General features: G+C 34.3%; 1 protein-coding gene across 1 annotated transcript in view; it reads left to right on the top strand.

Annotated features, from left to right (window-relative positions):
• The window catches only part of SNX14 (sorting nexin 14), a 66,142-nt gene that overhangs the window by 2,996 nt on the left and 48,033 nt on the right, over positions 1-15,113 (top strand). The window contains exons 2-6 of the mRNA XM_004674060.2: positions 6,192-6,312; positions 6,969-7,045; positions 7,131-7,209; positions 11,182-11,225; positions 12,984-13,071. Of these exons, the coding sequence (XP_004674117.1) occupies positions 6,192-6,312; positions 6,969-7,045; positions 7,131-7,209; positions 11,182-11,225; positions 12,984-13,071 (409 nt within the window). The remainder of the gene's footprint in view (positions 1-6,191; positions 6,313-6,968; positions 7,046-7,130; positions 7,210-11,181; positions 11,226-12,983; positions 13,072-15,113) is intronic.

Here is a 15,113-nt window from a genome sequence, read left to right as displayed (position 1 = left end):
TGAAGCAGCCATAGCCAACTTTCAGTGCTGGGCTCCAACCCATTACACCCCAGGAAGGGCCTATAAAAACTTTCTAAACATTTTTATTTTAAATATCTTTTCATCCCTCCCTGCCAAAGCCTGGGTCAATGCAGCAATCATAAAAAGCAGATAAAAACACAAAAATCAGGTATCTTCCCATCTGACAGTTAGAGAAAACCAGAAATTGTACTTGGGGTTTCCAAACAGGTCATGCAGCAGCAGCTACAATCCCTTCCAAAAGTCAGAGATACCTATTAACACACCATATACAGACATCCCATTCTGGAACTAATCTATAGGGACATTCCAACATCCACTCCTCTCTCCCCAGAAAAATACCAAGTACACCCAAAAAATACCAAAGTACATTTGTTTTGTTTATATCAGAACATTCCCACCTTAGCCCCCATAATTTTAATGTTGCAGTTGGTTTGTTAAAAAAACTGGGCTATTTATTCTGTAGTTTTCCACAGTCTGACTTTTGCTAATCATATTCTATAGTGTTTTTCGACAGCGTGTTGCCTTTGTGTTCCCTGTAAACTAATAGTTAGGTCAAGAGGCTTACTGCTTTTGATTTTTTTCTCCTTTAGCCCATTATAGTGTAGATTTAAAGATACCGAACTATTTTGAAATATATAACCTTATCTTGTGATCTGTTATCTTTATGATGTAATGCTAATTTCAATTAGCATAATGTTTTGTTTTGTACTTCATACCTTATATTTATAAGAAGAAGAGACCTAATACTTTTGTTATATTGTCTTTATCGGATTTGGGAATTAAAATTATGTTAGTCTTTTAAACTAGCAGTTTTTTTTCTAATTTTTTGATTTCTGAAGCCATCTGTGTAAGGTAGGGATTATCCATTTCACGAAAGTTTGGCTAAAACCATAGGGCTGGGACCTTTTATGCAGGCAGGTCTCACATTACTACTTTAATTCCTTTAGTGATAATTAATTTATTCAAGTTGTCTAGTTCTTCACTTACAATTTCTAACATTTTGTCTTTAAAAAAATTTTTCCAGTTACAGTTGTTCGTATTATTCTTTATTTCAGTTATAACTATTGAGGGTTTCTTTTTCAACTATATTTTGTGTATTTGTATCCTCTCTTTTTCTTTATAAATTATTTCTTTTGGTAAAACTTTTTCTTAAATTTTGCTTTCAAAAATTTCCCTGCATACATAGTAGAAAGGAAGTATAAGGAATGTGTAAGTACCCATCACTTAATTTCAGCAACCATCATTATTTTGTATGTTAAAAAAACTAATCTTCTTCCTTTTAAACAACCATTTCTACACAAAACCATAATCTTACAAAACTAGTGATAGTTGGTTAATACCTCTAACAGTATATAATCAAATTTTCTCAATTGTACATTTATTATAGTACATTTGTTCTAATTAGGCTTTATTAACCTTTGATCTAGAACAAGGGTGAGCAAATTTTTTTCTGCAAAATATCAGTAAATTTTACAGCTTGTATGTTTCATTAGATCTCTTATTTTTAGGGTCCTTTAAAAATGTAAAGAATTTAATTAGATTGAGGGCCACAGGTGTCATTTGTCATAAGTCTTAATTTGTCAATCTTGATGCAGAAAATTCCTCATCTCTCTTTTCCCATGTCATTGACATATTGAGGAAATTGAGTCATTCATTTGTTCACATTCTGAGTTTTACTAATGGTTTCTTGGTGTCTTGTTTTATTTTCATTTTCATATATTTTGTAGACTGGGATTTAGGTTGAGATTTCTTTTGTGATGGAAATGGTATGGTACAGCCTCATATATCCTATTATACCACATCAGAGAATTAACTCCTCAGAAGAGTTACCTTACTTTTTGTGGCTTCTCATACTGATAGCTAGTATCTTTCCCAGCACACTTAATGTTTGGTCTTATCGTTTATTTAGTCCCTGAATTACCTTTAATAATGGTGATTATTTTTCCAATTATTTCATTCTTTCTATATCTTTTATTATTCTTAAAGATTTATTTTATTTATTTATGATACAAGAGTTGAGGTGTAGGCCAGAAGTGTGGGTGGAAGGGGGAGAGGATTCACTAGACATAGAGTGGGGAGCAGAGCAGGTGGATCTACTGAATTACACTGCTGAGGGGAGGACTTGGTGAAGCAGGAGAGCTCTGTCTGCTGTGCCGTGTAGCTTACTTCCTGGCTGGGTATTGAACTTGTGCTGCAGTGGCTTTCAGTAGTTTCATTAGTGCTGAGATAACCCCTGCAACCCCTTGCATCACCAGAGAGGTCCTGTTCTATATTTTGAAATTTAGAATTCATTTACTACATCAGATGTAATTAGTTACTCTGCAGAACATTTTAAATTGGAAAAGTAACACAAATGCGTAGCCTTTAAGTATCAGTTTCTAGCGCAATAACTGGTATCCTAAAACTTCCAGTAGCATCTGTGAATTTTGCTTTTTTTTTAAATTAATTTTTCCGTACAATCAGTTTATATTTTGTTAATTTCCCTTGTCAATGTTGTCTATTTTATTGATGTCTGTTCTTAGCCTTTCTTTCCTTTATGTGCATTTAGATTTGTTGTTTCCTCCCTTTGTCCCCCTTCCCCCATGCCCCTTTCTGAATGATTACATGTTGGGTTTCAGTATTTATTTGTGTATGATTAATACAGGGTTTCTCAACCTCAGCACTATGGATAATTTAGGTCAGATTCTTTGTTTTGGGGCTGGCCTGTCCATTATAGGATATTTAACAGTAGCCTTGGACTTTAGCTACTTGATATCAATAGTACATTTTTCTCTGCTCCTTTCCATAATTGTGACAATCAAAATGTCTTCCTGAGTTTGCTAGAGGTGTGAAATCTGCTTATGATTGAGGTCTATAGGGTTAATGCATTTAAAGTTACTAAATTTCCTTCTTATGTAATGCCTTAAATAGTTCCCACCTTAGTTATAGCCAACATGAAGTGCATGTAGTGTTTCTTGTAATTCAGTCCAAGACGAGGTCTACAAATCCTATTGGTAATTTTGAAATCAAAAGCTCTGAAAAAGTAACTTTCTCTCCAAGTTTGGTACCAGTTACATTTAATAACAAAATCTGACCAGAATTGGCATGAGATCATTTGAAGTATTTGTTTCATTTGAAGTATATGTTTTACTGTAGAAATATTAATATCTGATTAAGGCATACTTACTGATTGATGATATGGAATATGTGCTATATTACTAAAAATTCTGAATTTTGAGTCATATCTGGATCAAATGACTTTAGATCAGTGCCTGTAGGTATGAAGTTTATAAATTTTCACTTGAATAACTATAGCCTGAATTAGTTTTGAGTACTAAAGTTTTTTTTTAAAGCTGGCATGCTATTTTGGTTAGAGGGAAGCTTTGTGTAAAGGAATGGGAAAAAATAAGGGTAGGAAGATGGGTTTGGGCCAGATTGAGAGGGACCATAATGGTTTAAGTGGTTTGTATTTCATTCTACAGGCAATGTTAGAGTGGTTGTTACCATTCTTTGTGTTTTAAATACCAAGTGAGAGCATTTAATAAATGGGTAGTTTAGACTTTGTCTCACAGTTTTTGTACTTGGCCACTCTTTATAATATCTAAGCACATCTCTTCATTATTTGTCTTTATGTCTGCGGCAGACCAGCGCTGCAGGAGCAGGAGACAAGTTTCAGGGATTGCAATTCTGGTGCAGGGTGGGTGGACAAGGATGAGGTTGAGTGACAGACAGACATGACTTCTAGGAGTGCATATCTGAATGTAATTTATTTTTAAGAGTACAGAGCATTTATACAGTTTTTCTTGGCAAGCAAATATAGGGGTACAATGATTTTTTCAATAGAGGCATGACAGGTAATACATTAATTTCATTTTGTTTCTGTGATGTTGCCAGGGGCCTGAAACCAACTTGGGGCCCTAGGAAACCACCGTGTATTCAAGGTTCAGTGCTGTTAAACAAATACCTTATCTATCACCTATGCCTTTCTAATCCTTTTAATTACTTTCTCCATTCATTTTACAAGCCACCTGGTATACAGGAATTAATTGTATAATAATATTGAAGATTGTAAGGGAGTTTCTCAGAAGTAAATCAGTATCGAGAATAGAGGAAGTTACATTCCTATCAAGAGTATCATTAGAAACGAAGCACAGTATCCATAGCATTTTTTCTGTTGTGCATCAACAGAATCAGAAAACAAATCAAAAAGTTACAGTGACCATTCAAGAATCAGCCATTCTTTTATTCTTGGAGGGCCACGTATTCCTCCCGTGTGCCCAGTACCTTGACCGTGCCAAGCCCTAAGGATTTCTCACTTAGGCGCCACAGGAGAGGATGTGGCACACCTCTTCTTACTACTTGCTGTTGCATAACTTCACAGTATCTTCTGTAATCCTTTCTATTGCATGCTACACTTGGGAAATTGTTTCCAGTGTGAGAACTGGGATGGATGTGGAACTTTGTTAATATGCTTCCCTTCTCTTGAGATAACAGCTCTGCATTGCCTACTATACATTGCCTAGAAATGGTTGCTGAATGTGTATTTTTAAAGATTTATTTTTATATGCATACAAGAACTGGGGTGTAGGCCAGAGATGCCGGGGGAGGAGGGTGAGAGGATTCACTAGAGACAGAGTAGGGAGCAGAACAGGCAGATCTACTGAAATACACTGGTGAGTGGAGCAGTGAGCAAGATAGAAGAGGTCTACTGCTCCATGTGGGTCAGCTCCCTGGCTGGGGATCAAATGCTTGTCACAGTGGCTTCAATAGCTTGATAGCACTGAGACTTTAACCCCTGCACCACCAGGGAGGACCAGTTACTGCATATGTTTTATCCAGTTTTATGATTTACTTTGGAAAGGCAAATGTGATACTAGTTACTGCCAAGGAAGTAGAAGTTCCTTACTCCTTTGAACATATGCTGCGTGTTTTCTCAAAGATACCACCTCATTTTCTCCTTTTCTCTAAACTGGTGTTATTCACGTCACAATTCATAATATATTGAGGAGCTAGCTAGCATCAAAATTGTACATTATGCAGTTAATCAGAATTCATAAATATAATATGGTGAGTAGGATTTCAACTGTTGTTGGAGCTCTGGTATTTCATGGTATCTAAAATTTGTGCAGTTCAAAACTGCAATGTGATAACTGCTTGTATTGAGATATTCTAACATTTTTTATATAAATCTGTGTCATCTGACTTCCGCTTGGTGTTTTAGACTAATCTCAATACCATTTGTTTGTCGGATCTGTGCTCACAACAGCCCACATTTGATTTCCCTTGCCTCTTTTCCTCTACCTCATCCCTTCTGTTGGTTTTTCCCTATTTTCTCTTTTCTTCCATAGACATTGCTTCTCTGAGAAATGCTCTACCTCCCTTTAAATTTCGGTCGTGTATTCTGCTTTTGGTGTTCCCATACCATGAGTATTTTCTCTGTCTTTATAAGGATACATGCTCATACTCTGTAGTGCTCATTTACTTACTGGTTAACCTATTAACATTTTCCATGCAAATAAAGACCTTGGTAGTGCTGTTACTTACTATATCCTTGAATCTACCACTGTGTAGCACAAAATGGGCACATGGTAAAATTTTATTTTGATTTAATGAGAAATGATCAAATTTTGGTTATGTAAAATGTCAGTAAAAGGTGTTTTGGAAGAAAGTAGTGTAGACTAATTACACCTGACAACATAGCTGGCACATTGTGAAATATTGAGAATTTATACCTGCTTATACTTATGAAATATACATTTGATATCAAATGTGATTCTTTTTTTTAAAGATTTATTTATTTATGCATACAGAACTGGGGTACAGGCCAGAGGTATAGGGGCAGTGAGAAGGTTCACCAGAGAGAAAGCAGGGAGCAGAACAGGCATGTTGACAAAGTACACTGCTGAAGGGAGCAGCGGGCGGGTCAGCAGAGGTCTGCTGCGCCCTGTGGGCAGGGATTGAACTCATGTTAAAGTGGTTTTAACTTCTTAGTGCTGCACTTTAACCCACTGTACCACCAGGGAGGGTCTCAAATGTGATTCTTATAGTTAGTAAGTTCATTACAGAAAATCATGATTGGAGGGATTTTTTTCAGTGTGATATAGTAGGTGCTTAGTAAATCCTTGTTAAGACAGGAATAACTTAGTGTTATACTTTACTTGGGTCTAATAATTATTTTCACTATTTCTAAGGTATCTTCATGTTTTATTGATCTTCTGGTCATTTGTTGCTGGAGTTGTCACGTTCTACTGCTCATTAGGACCTGATTCTCTCTTACCAAATATATTCTTCACAATAAAACATAAACCGAAGGTAAAATTTATGTGTTACTTTTAAAGGAGTTAGTATGTACCACCCTATGCTGTTGGTTATCATTATTAAAAGCATGTTAAGACACTGTTTTTTTTTTTTTTAAATTCCATCTACTATTATGTAATAATAGCACACAACAGGAAATTTTCAAAGTGAGATTTATATTTATGTGGGATTATACAGTTCTAGGAGGGATCTATTAAAAAAGTACAAAATTCTTAGAAAGTTGAAATTCACAATTTAAAATCTCCTTTAACATATATTAACTATCCATACAACACATTAAAACAGAGGTTCCCAAAGCTGGCTGTCCAGTAGTACTATGTGGGGAATCTTTAAAAAAAATTCCTGAACCCTTGCACCAAATTTTAATCCAGATTTTAATTTCTGGATTAAAATTTAAAACTAGTTCTTGTTAAAAAGCTTTCCTGTATGAAATAAGAGAATTCTGTATGAAATAAGAGAATTCTGGATTAAATTTTAACTCTGTTAACCCTGTGTGTCTTTTTGTCCTATAGAAGCAAACAAGTCACTAGACATCTTGTTTCACCAAAATAGCTTGTATGAAAAATACATGTCTTCTGAATTCAGAAATTGATTGTCTTCAGGAAAGACAAATCTTGTCTTACTTTCTCCCTTCAATTTCCATTTTTTAGCAGTCAGGACTTCAAGAACTATTTCCTCAAGGTCGTAGCTGTGCTGTTTGTGGTAAAGTGAAATGTAAACGACATAGGTAAGTTAAATGAACAGTTTTTATTTGTTGATCTTTCCAGTTACATTCTGGATTTCAAGTAATTTAGTTGTCTAATTTTCCGTAGGCCTGCCTTGCTGCTTGAAAACTACCAACCATGGCTAGACCTGAAAATTTCTTCCAAGGTTGATGCATCTCTTTCAGAGGTAATTGACTTAATTAATATTCCCATATACGCCCAAGTAGAAAATGTTAGGTACCTATGGGAAATGTAGTCAGCATTCTAGCATAAGCCATCTATTTTGTGCAAATAAATTGATTTTTATAAAATATACAACTTGAATAGAAATGTGTTTGGATCCTGTGTTTAACTTAAATGGACATTTTAGTCAAGAAAAGCACTGTTTTACATAGTCATTCCTTACTTCTTATATCAGAAGTCACTTTTATTAATAATAGGAATAACCATTTTGTAATTTCAGAAGAGAACCTCAGCAGTAAGGAGAAAATGTATCTTTTAGTGTTATGACTCCAGTTTTGACACTTAACTGAGCAGTGGTGTAGGAGATGGGATAATTTTCACTATTCTTCATAGTGTAGAAATGAAAAGCATATTTTCTCTATTTTTATCCAGTCATATTTTTTTTTAAAGATTTATTTATTTGTACATACAGAACTGGGGTACAGGCCAGAGGCTCAGGGGTGGCGAGAGGCTTCACCAGAGACAGAGTGGGGAGCAGAACAGGCAGATCGACGAAGTACACTGCTGAAGGGAGCAGCGGGCGGGTCAGGAGAGGTCTGCCATGCCATGTGGTCACCTCCAGGGCAGGCGGGAATCGAACTCATGCGGAAGTGGCTTTAGCTTCTCAGTGTGCTTTAACCCGCTGTGCCACCAGGGAGGGCCTATCCAGTCACATTTTACAGATACCTTTTAGGTGACATAAATTCTAATGATTTGTTTTAGAGACTTGCTTACTCCATTTTTCTGAGAAAGCATACCAAGTCATTGAAGCAGTGAATGGAGTCTATTTGTTCCTAGCACCATATACAGGCCCAGCTATATTGTTGGCAGATGATAGAAGATAATTATTGAATTAAGTTTAATGATGATTACTTGAAGAATGGCAGTCAGCATCTAAATTTTGATTAAATGCCCCTTTTCCTAGGTTATTTACTTTGACCAAAAGTATACTGCACAAAACGCCATTCAAATGCTTAGTATTTTTTTCATTGCTTCCTTAAAAATATATATATGTATATTTAATATTTATTTTATTTATTTTTGCATACAAGAATTGGGATGTAGATCAGAGCTGCAGGGGTTGATAGGATTCACAAGAGACAAGAGTTGGGAGCAGAACAGGTGGACTGACTAAAATATACTGATAAGGGGAATAGCAGGTAAGACAGGAGAGGTCTGTTGTGCCTTGTGGGTCACTTCCCTGACTGGGGATGGAACTCATGGTGCAGTGGCTGGCAATAGCTTGGTAGCAGAGAGACTTTAACTCTTTGTGCTACCAAGGAGGCCCTTTAAGACTTTTTTAATCCCTAGGATTTAAGACTGTGTTACTGTATATGATAGCTACTTGCCACAATTGCATATTAATAAACACTCGAAATGTGGTAGTCTAAATTGAGATTGCTCTCTCTATGAAATATATACTGAATTTTGAAGACTTAGTAAGTAAAATGGAATGTAAAATATGCTATTATGTATTTTATATTGTTTACATGTTAAATGATAATATTTTGGGTATATTGGATTAAATGAAACATGTAACAATTTTGCCCATTTCTTTTTATGTCTTAAAAAATATAACTACTAGAAAATTTAAAGTTACACACGTGGCTCACATTATATTTCTATTGGAGAATGCTGACTTGACGTCTGTTGAAGATAAGACCTTTAGCCAAGAGTATTTGTGTCTTTGACGTGTAATTTTTAAAAAAAAATGAAAGCACTTCTATAAATCTCTTGCCTTAGTGCCTGGTACATATTGGTATTCAATAAATTTTTAACTCCAGCATTAAAAACATTTTTTTAAAGCTTTGCTTTAGTCAAGAACTGAGATAGATCCTAGGAATAAAAAGAGAAAAAAAAATATCGGTTTCTTCTAGGAACTTCAATTTAGAAGTGTAGGTAGATTTGTAAATAGTAATTATAATACAATGCAATGCAGGCAGTAGTGGAGAAAGGTACAAACTACAGAATTAGTTCAGAGGGGGAAGATGGGAAAGATGATTAGAAGTTTTCCAGATTAATAGTGTAGCCATGATTATTTCACAATTTGCGAAGAACTTTTTGGAGTGTTCAGTAACCGGAGGCTAAATTGAGAAGGATGATGTGGGCAATGAAGAGACAATATTCTAGTAGCTAGTACTTGCATGTTTTCATGCAGTTGATATACAACATGTGAAGTAGGTGCTATTATTGATGATCTTTCTTAACTTTATAGCAGGTTGGTATCAGAGTATAGTCTAAATCCCAAATCTAGTTTAGGTATTGATCAGTTTTTATATAGCCCCTTAGAAATCAGATTATTATCAAACGACTTTAAAGGGCCATGTTGAAGAGTTTTTACTTAATCATGAAAATCAGTGATTGTCAAACTGTTCCTAGAATTTATAGGTGTGACTTACAGGATGCAGTGGGAGGTAGTAAGAAGGTAAATGGTCACAGCTGCTGGCATTTATTTCTTCCCTGTCCCTTCAAAAATCAGTGAAGTTCTGCTTTTCTTACTTTGATATATTGAGGGCTTCATGCAAAGGAAGTATGTTTAGATGGTGAGTATGTTTTAGAACCCTGGAAGCTCTATGAAGAATGGAGGGGAACTAGTTTGGAAGCAGGGAGACTATTTTAGAGGTAACTACTATACATAGGAGTGGGAAAATGAGGACCCAAACAGTGGGGCTGTAGAAAAGAGCTACTTAGCATATAAAGCCAGTAGAATTTGGTTATTAAAATTGGTATATAGACAAAATATTTAATGATAGATTTCTAATCTTATCTCTGTTTACAAGTATCCAATACTAAATGTCTAATATAAATAGTGCTTGATTTTTGTAATAAAGATCCAAATTCGTGTTGCCTTAATATTTAGACTATCTATAATCTTGGTTACCATTCTTCTGCCAGACAAAGTTTATACAGGCAGATTAGTGTTTCATTCCCTCACCTACTTTTAAAGTTACTCCCTACTGCTGCATATCCTTTAAAAAGTTAAAACATAGTGCAGCACCCAGACCCAAGAAGTAGAAAGTTTGACAACCAGCATTTCTATAATTTTCTTACTTTTTCACACAAAACTTATATACCAATTTTAAATATACAGCTACAATTTTCAGAAAATGAACATACCCATATAACCAGTACCTGTATTAAGAAACAGAACCTAGATATCCTTCTCATATTCCCTTTTTTCTTCAGAGGTAATCACTAACACCTCTTATATAAATCTAAGCTACTATTACATTTCTTCACTTTATTCTGAGAATATTGATTTAGGAATTAAGAATGAACATTAGGAATGCAAAAAGACTAACCTATTTTTTTCTTTTCATAGAACTTTTTTGTTCAATGGAACAATTTATTTTAAATTTTTTTTTTCATTTTGGGAATATATAGAAATGTGTCGTGTTTTCTTTTAATATTTATTTATGCATGAAAGAACTGGGGTATAGGCTAGAGGTACAGTGGGTGAGAGGATTCACCAGTCAGAATTGGGAGCAGAACAGACAGATCCACTGAAATACACTGCTAAGGGGAGCAGCAGGTGAGACAGGATAGGTCTGCTGTGCCTTGTGGGTCAGCTCCCTGGCCAGGGATCAAACTCAGGCTGTAGTGGAGACAGCTCTGAGACTTAACCCCTATGCCACTAGGGGAGACTGAAATATGTATATGTTAGTTGGCACTTATTCTTACACAAAATGCTGAAGAGTGATGTGTCATTCTAATAGTAATTTTCTTTTATATGAAGTGTTATGGTTTTTCATTATGTTTTTTCACATAGTCTCTTTGATAATCAATCATGTAAATAGTGCATATTATATGAAGATATGATATTGGATATCAATATTTGGGATAATAAAATTGATTCTTGGTGATATTTATTTAGTAGTATAGTTTGTTTTCCAAGAATTAATTAATTTGATTTTTCCTAAAAACAATTTTTATGCAGGTTCTTGAATTAGTGTTGGAAAATTTTGTTTATCCATGGTACAGGTATGTTCTTTCTATAAGACTTTTTCTCTAGTATAGTGAATGCCATCAAATTTAGTATGCTAGTGTTATATTTTCAGTTTAGGCTAGGGTTTTCATATTTTATATTTTAGGCCAAGTAATTCTTTTATTTTGTGGGTATGGAGTGTGCTGGTAGTCCTCTCTCTTGCCCCATAGTTCTGACCACCAAAAATGCCTGTAATGATTGTCAAATGCTCTGTGAGAAGCATAATTGAACCCAGTTAAAGAATCATTGATACAGGCAATCGATTAACAGTTTAGTAATAACAAAAAGGAAAGTAAACCTTTTTGAAAGTAACTTGTAGAATTTCTCATCATTTCTAAAGGTAATTAATTATTAATATTTTGTATGTACTGTATATAATTGAAATAATTATACATTTAGAGGAGAAATGTATTTTCAGTTATTAAGTTGAAAGATAATTTCAGTGGAGTTTTCCTGGAAAATTAATATTTTTCCCCCAAAATAACTTTGTTTTTGGTATTTGCAATGAATAGTCAACTGACCTATACCTTGTGGGATTTTTGAGAAAAATCAAGTTTGAGAATCAGGAATCCAAGTAATATAATTTAATAAATATATGATATAAGCATCAAGTGTTTAATTATATATTTGAATACTTACACCTATATGACTTACAGATACAATATTTAATAACATCTCACCTAACTTTACATTTAATCAGCATTTTGAATTTTGTGTAAGAATTGCTACTAATTGAATTGATCTATAGTCAACTAAAGCAAATTTAATGCCCAGTTTGTATCTTATTTTTTCCTGAAAAGCTATATATATAATTTAATTTATTCTTTGGAGTCTCTTTTAAATATGGGTATTTTACCATTTAAGTAAAGCTGATGGTGAGGACTTATGTGAAATGAATCCTGTTGCAATCACTCTCACCCTTCCCCCAATTTGTGATTTTCCAGCCATAAAATCTGACTGTATTTCTAAATGTTAAATATGTATTTTTTCCCTCAGTATAGTTTTTGATGCTATAATATATAATGTCAACTTTCATACTGCCCTGCTTTAACCCTTTTTTAAAAATTTTTTTTAAAGATTTATATTTTCCTGGGGTTAATAGTGGGAATCAGGGTTGATACAATTCTTTTTCTTATTCTACCAAGGGGCTTAATAGTACCCACTTCAAGTTTAGAATACAATCATTTATACATAGCCTTTGTTGCTTACCTTTGACTAGAGCAGAGTCCTAATTCTTCTAACATCCTAATGACTTCAGGAAAATTAATGTAGCTCCTGAGAAGGTGGTTTTCAAAATTTCTATTTAAAAATATTTGTGTTTCAGTTTTTCTCTTCAAATAGAATCAATATTTTTTAGCCTTAGTTTATATTGCTAGTTTGTAAATATTTTAACTTAAAATATAGCAATTCTATAGCTTCTTCAGAATTTTTCTTTGTTTCTTAAAAATTTCTTTGATGCTTAGAAATCGTCTCAGTCTTGTAAAAATGTGACTATGTATATGTAAAGGTCTGCAGGGAAATATATATCACAATTTGGTTAATAGTGACTGTGTCTCAGTACTAGAATTAGGGGAGATGTTTAATTTCTGTTGTATGCAATGAAATGCATTACTTTTTTTTTTTTTAAGAGGAAGCAAATAGGAATGGAATAGTAAGTGGTAAAGGAGGATTTTCTAGACTCTCCTGGGTGTCTAGAAAGAGAAGTTTTGTATTTCTCTGAACTTCTAAATACTTGCTTTTCACCTCTATTGAAGGGATGTTACAGACGATGATTCCTTTGTTGATGAACTGAGAATTACATTACGTTTCTTTGCATCTGTTTTAATACGAAGAATCCACAAGGTACATATTATTTTGAAAAATTTGAACTTTATCATCACTAAGAGATTGTTTTTAAATCTTATTTTTACTTTATCTTATACTGTATGTATTTGTTCTTATTTCACTTTTGATTAATTAGTTTTACTTTAATACTTGATATCTTGGTTTATGGTGATTAGAAGTAAAAAAGACATTTATAGAAGAAAATCATGCTTCATTTATATGAATTTTAAATGGTCATGTTTCTGAATTACATTGTTTTGAAACTTTCAAGCAGTGTTTTGAGTATGCTTGGATTTTTGCCTATACATAGTTACAAGTGGTTTGGATAGTTATACACATAGTTGCCTACCACCTTCTTAGTTCAACAGAATTGAATATATTAACAATAAATTTTTATATAATATTGGTAGTAAAATAAAGATAAATCTTGTTAATGTTTCTGTACTATTTGAGAAGTGACTAATGCAGTCAACCACTGTAGAAAAGATACACAGAATGCACAAATAAGTAGCTCACCAAAGAAAATATAAAGTGACTATACAGTACTTGAAAATCTGTTGTTTCACATCAAATAAATACAGTTATTGATAAGATACTGTACTTTTGTCTCTTGGATTGGGAAAAATGGAAAAGAATGATAGCTAATATTTATGATGGTAAGGAAACAAAACAAATCCAAATCCAAATTGGTAAAACTCTTAACTCTGGAATGCTGTGTTGGTGATCATTTTTAAGGCATGAAATGACTATACTTTCAAGCTTAATTTTATTTTTGGTAATATTTTTATTTCTATTTTAAAAAAGATTTATTTGGGCTCTCCCTGGTGGTGCAGCGAATTAAGGCACAGCACTTAGAAGCTAAAGCCATTTCAGCTTGAGTTTGATCCCCACCCCAGAGGTGATCCACATGGTGTGGCAGACCTCTCTTGACCCGCATGCTGCTTCCCTCAGTAGTGTACTTCGTCAGTTGGCCTGTTCTGCTCCCTACTCCATCTCTAGTGAATCCTCTCACCGCCCCTGTGTCTCTAGCCTGTATCCCAATTCTGTATCCATAAGTAAATAAATCTTTAAAAAAATTATGCATGTAAAACTGGGGTACAGGCCAGAGGTGTGGGGGGTAAAAGGATTCACCAGAGACAGAGTGGGGAGCAGAACAGGCAGATGTACTGAAATACAGTGCTAAGGGGAACAGCAGGTGGTCAGGAGAGGTTTGCCTGACCTCTGTGGCACCGTGTGGGTCAGCTCTCTGACCTGGGATGGAACTCATGCTGCAGTAGCTGTGGTAGCTTCATGATGCTGTGCTTTATCCTGTTGCACCACCAGGGAGCGCCCCTGTAATATATTTTAACAAAATCATATATTTAAAAATATGCTCAAAGATTCATATTCAAAGACCATAATTACGAGGAAAGAAAAACTGATGTCCAGTGATAGGATTATTTGTTGATTAAATATAATATATGCCAAATATATAGTGTTCAGTAGCTCTGCAAACTTATTTTGTAGAGGTGCTTATTTACATGGGAAATTATTTATTACACAGTCAAGTGGAAGAGACTGGAAAGTAATTTAATATTTTCCCACTGGAAATGAAACCACAAATTATAACTTGTTAATATGTATACTAAGGATACTTATATCTTTTTCACAGTTAATTCTTACTATAGTAGTGGGTTGTTGCAGATTTTTGGTTCTATGCTTTTCTTTCTGTTTGCCATTTTTTTGAGCATTTATCATTTATGTAAATGGATAAAAGTTCACTAACAATAATATTTTTAAGGATTGTAGCAACTATCTCATAGTTAATATTTAAGTGGAATAAAAGATTTAGTAAGAAATATCAATTGGTTGATAATTTTTTTTTCAAATTACAACTAAGTAGGTCAAGTAAAAAAACTTGACTCCTGGCCCTCCCTAGTGGCTCAGTGGGTTAAAGCACAGCACTGAGAAGCTAAAGTCACTTCCACATGAGTTTGATTCCCACCTGCCCTGGAAGTGACCACATGGCGTGGCAGACCTCTCCTGACCCGCCCGCTGCTCCCTTCAGCAGTGTACTTCGT

The sequence above is a fragment of the Condylura cristata genome, unplaced genomic scaffold, assembly GCF_000260355.1.
Source record: "Condylura cristata isolate star-nosed mole 26May11 unplaced genomic scaffold, ConCri1.0 scaffold00001, whole genome shotgun sequence".
Taxonomy (NCBI): Eukaryota; Metazoa; Chordata; class Mammalia; order Eulipotyphla; family Talpidae; genus Condylura; species Condylura cristata.
Note: the sequence above shows the minus strand (reverse complement) of the source record. Positions and strands in the feature narration are given on the sequence as shown.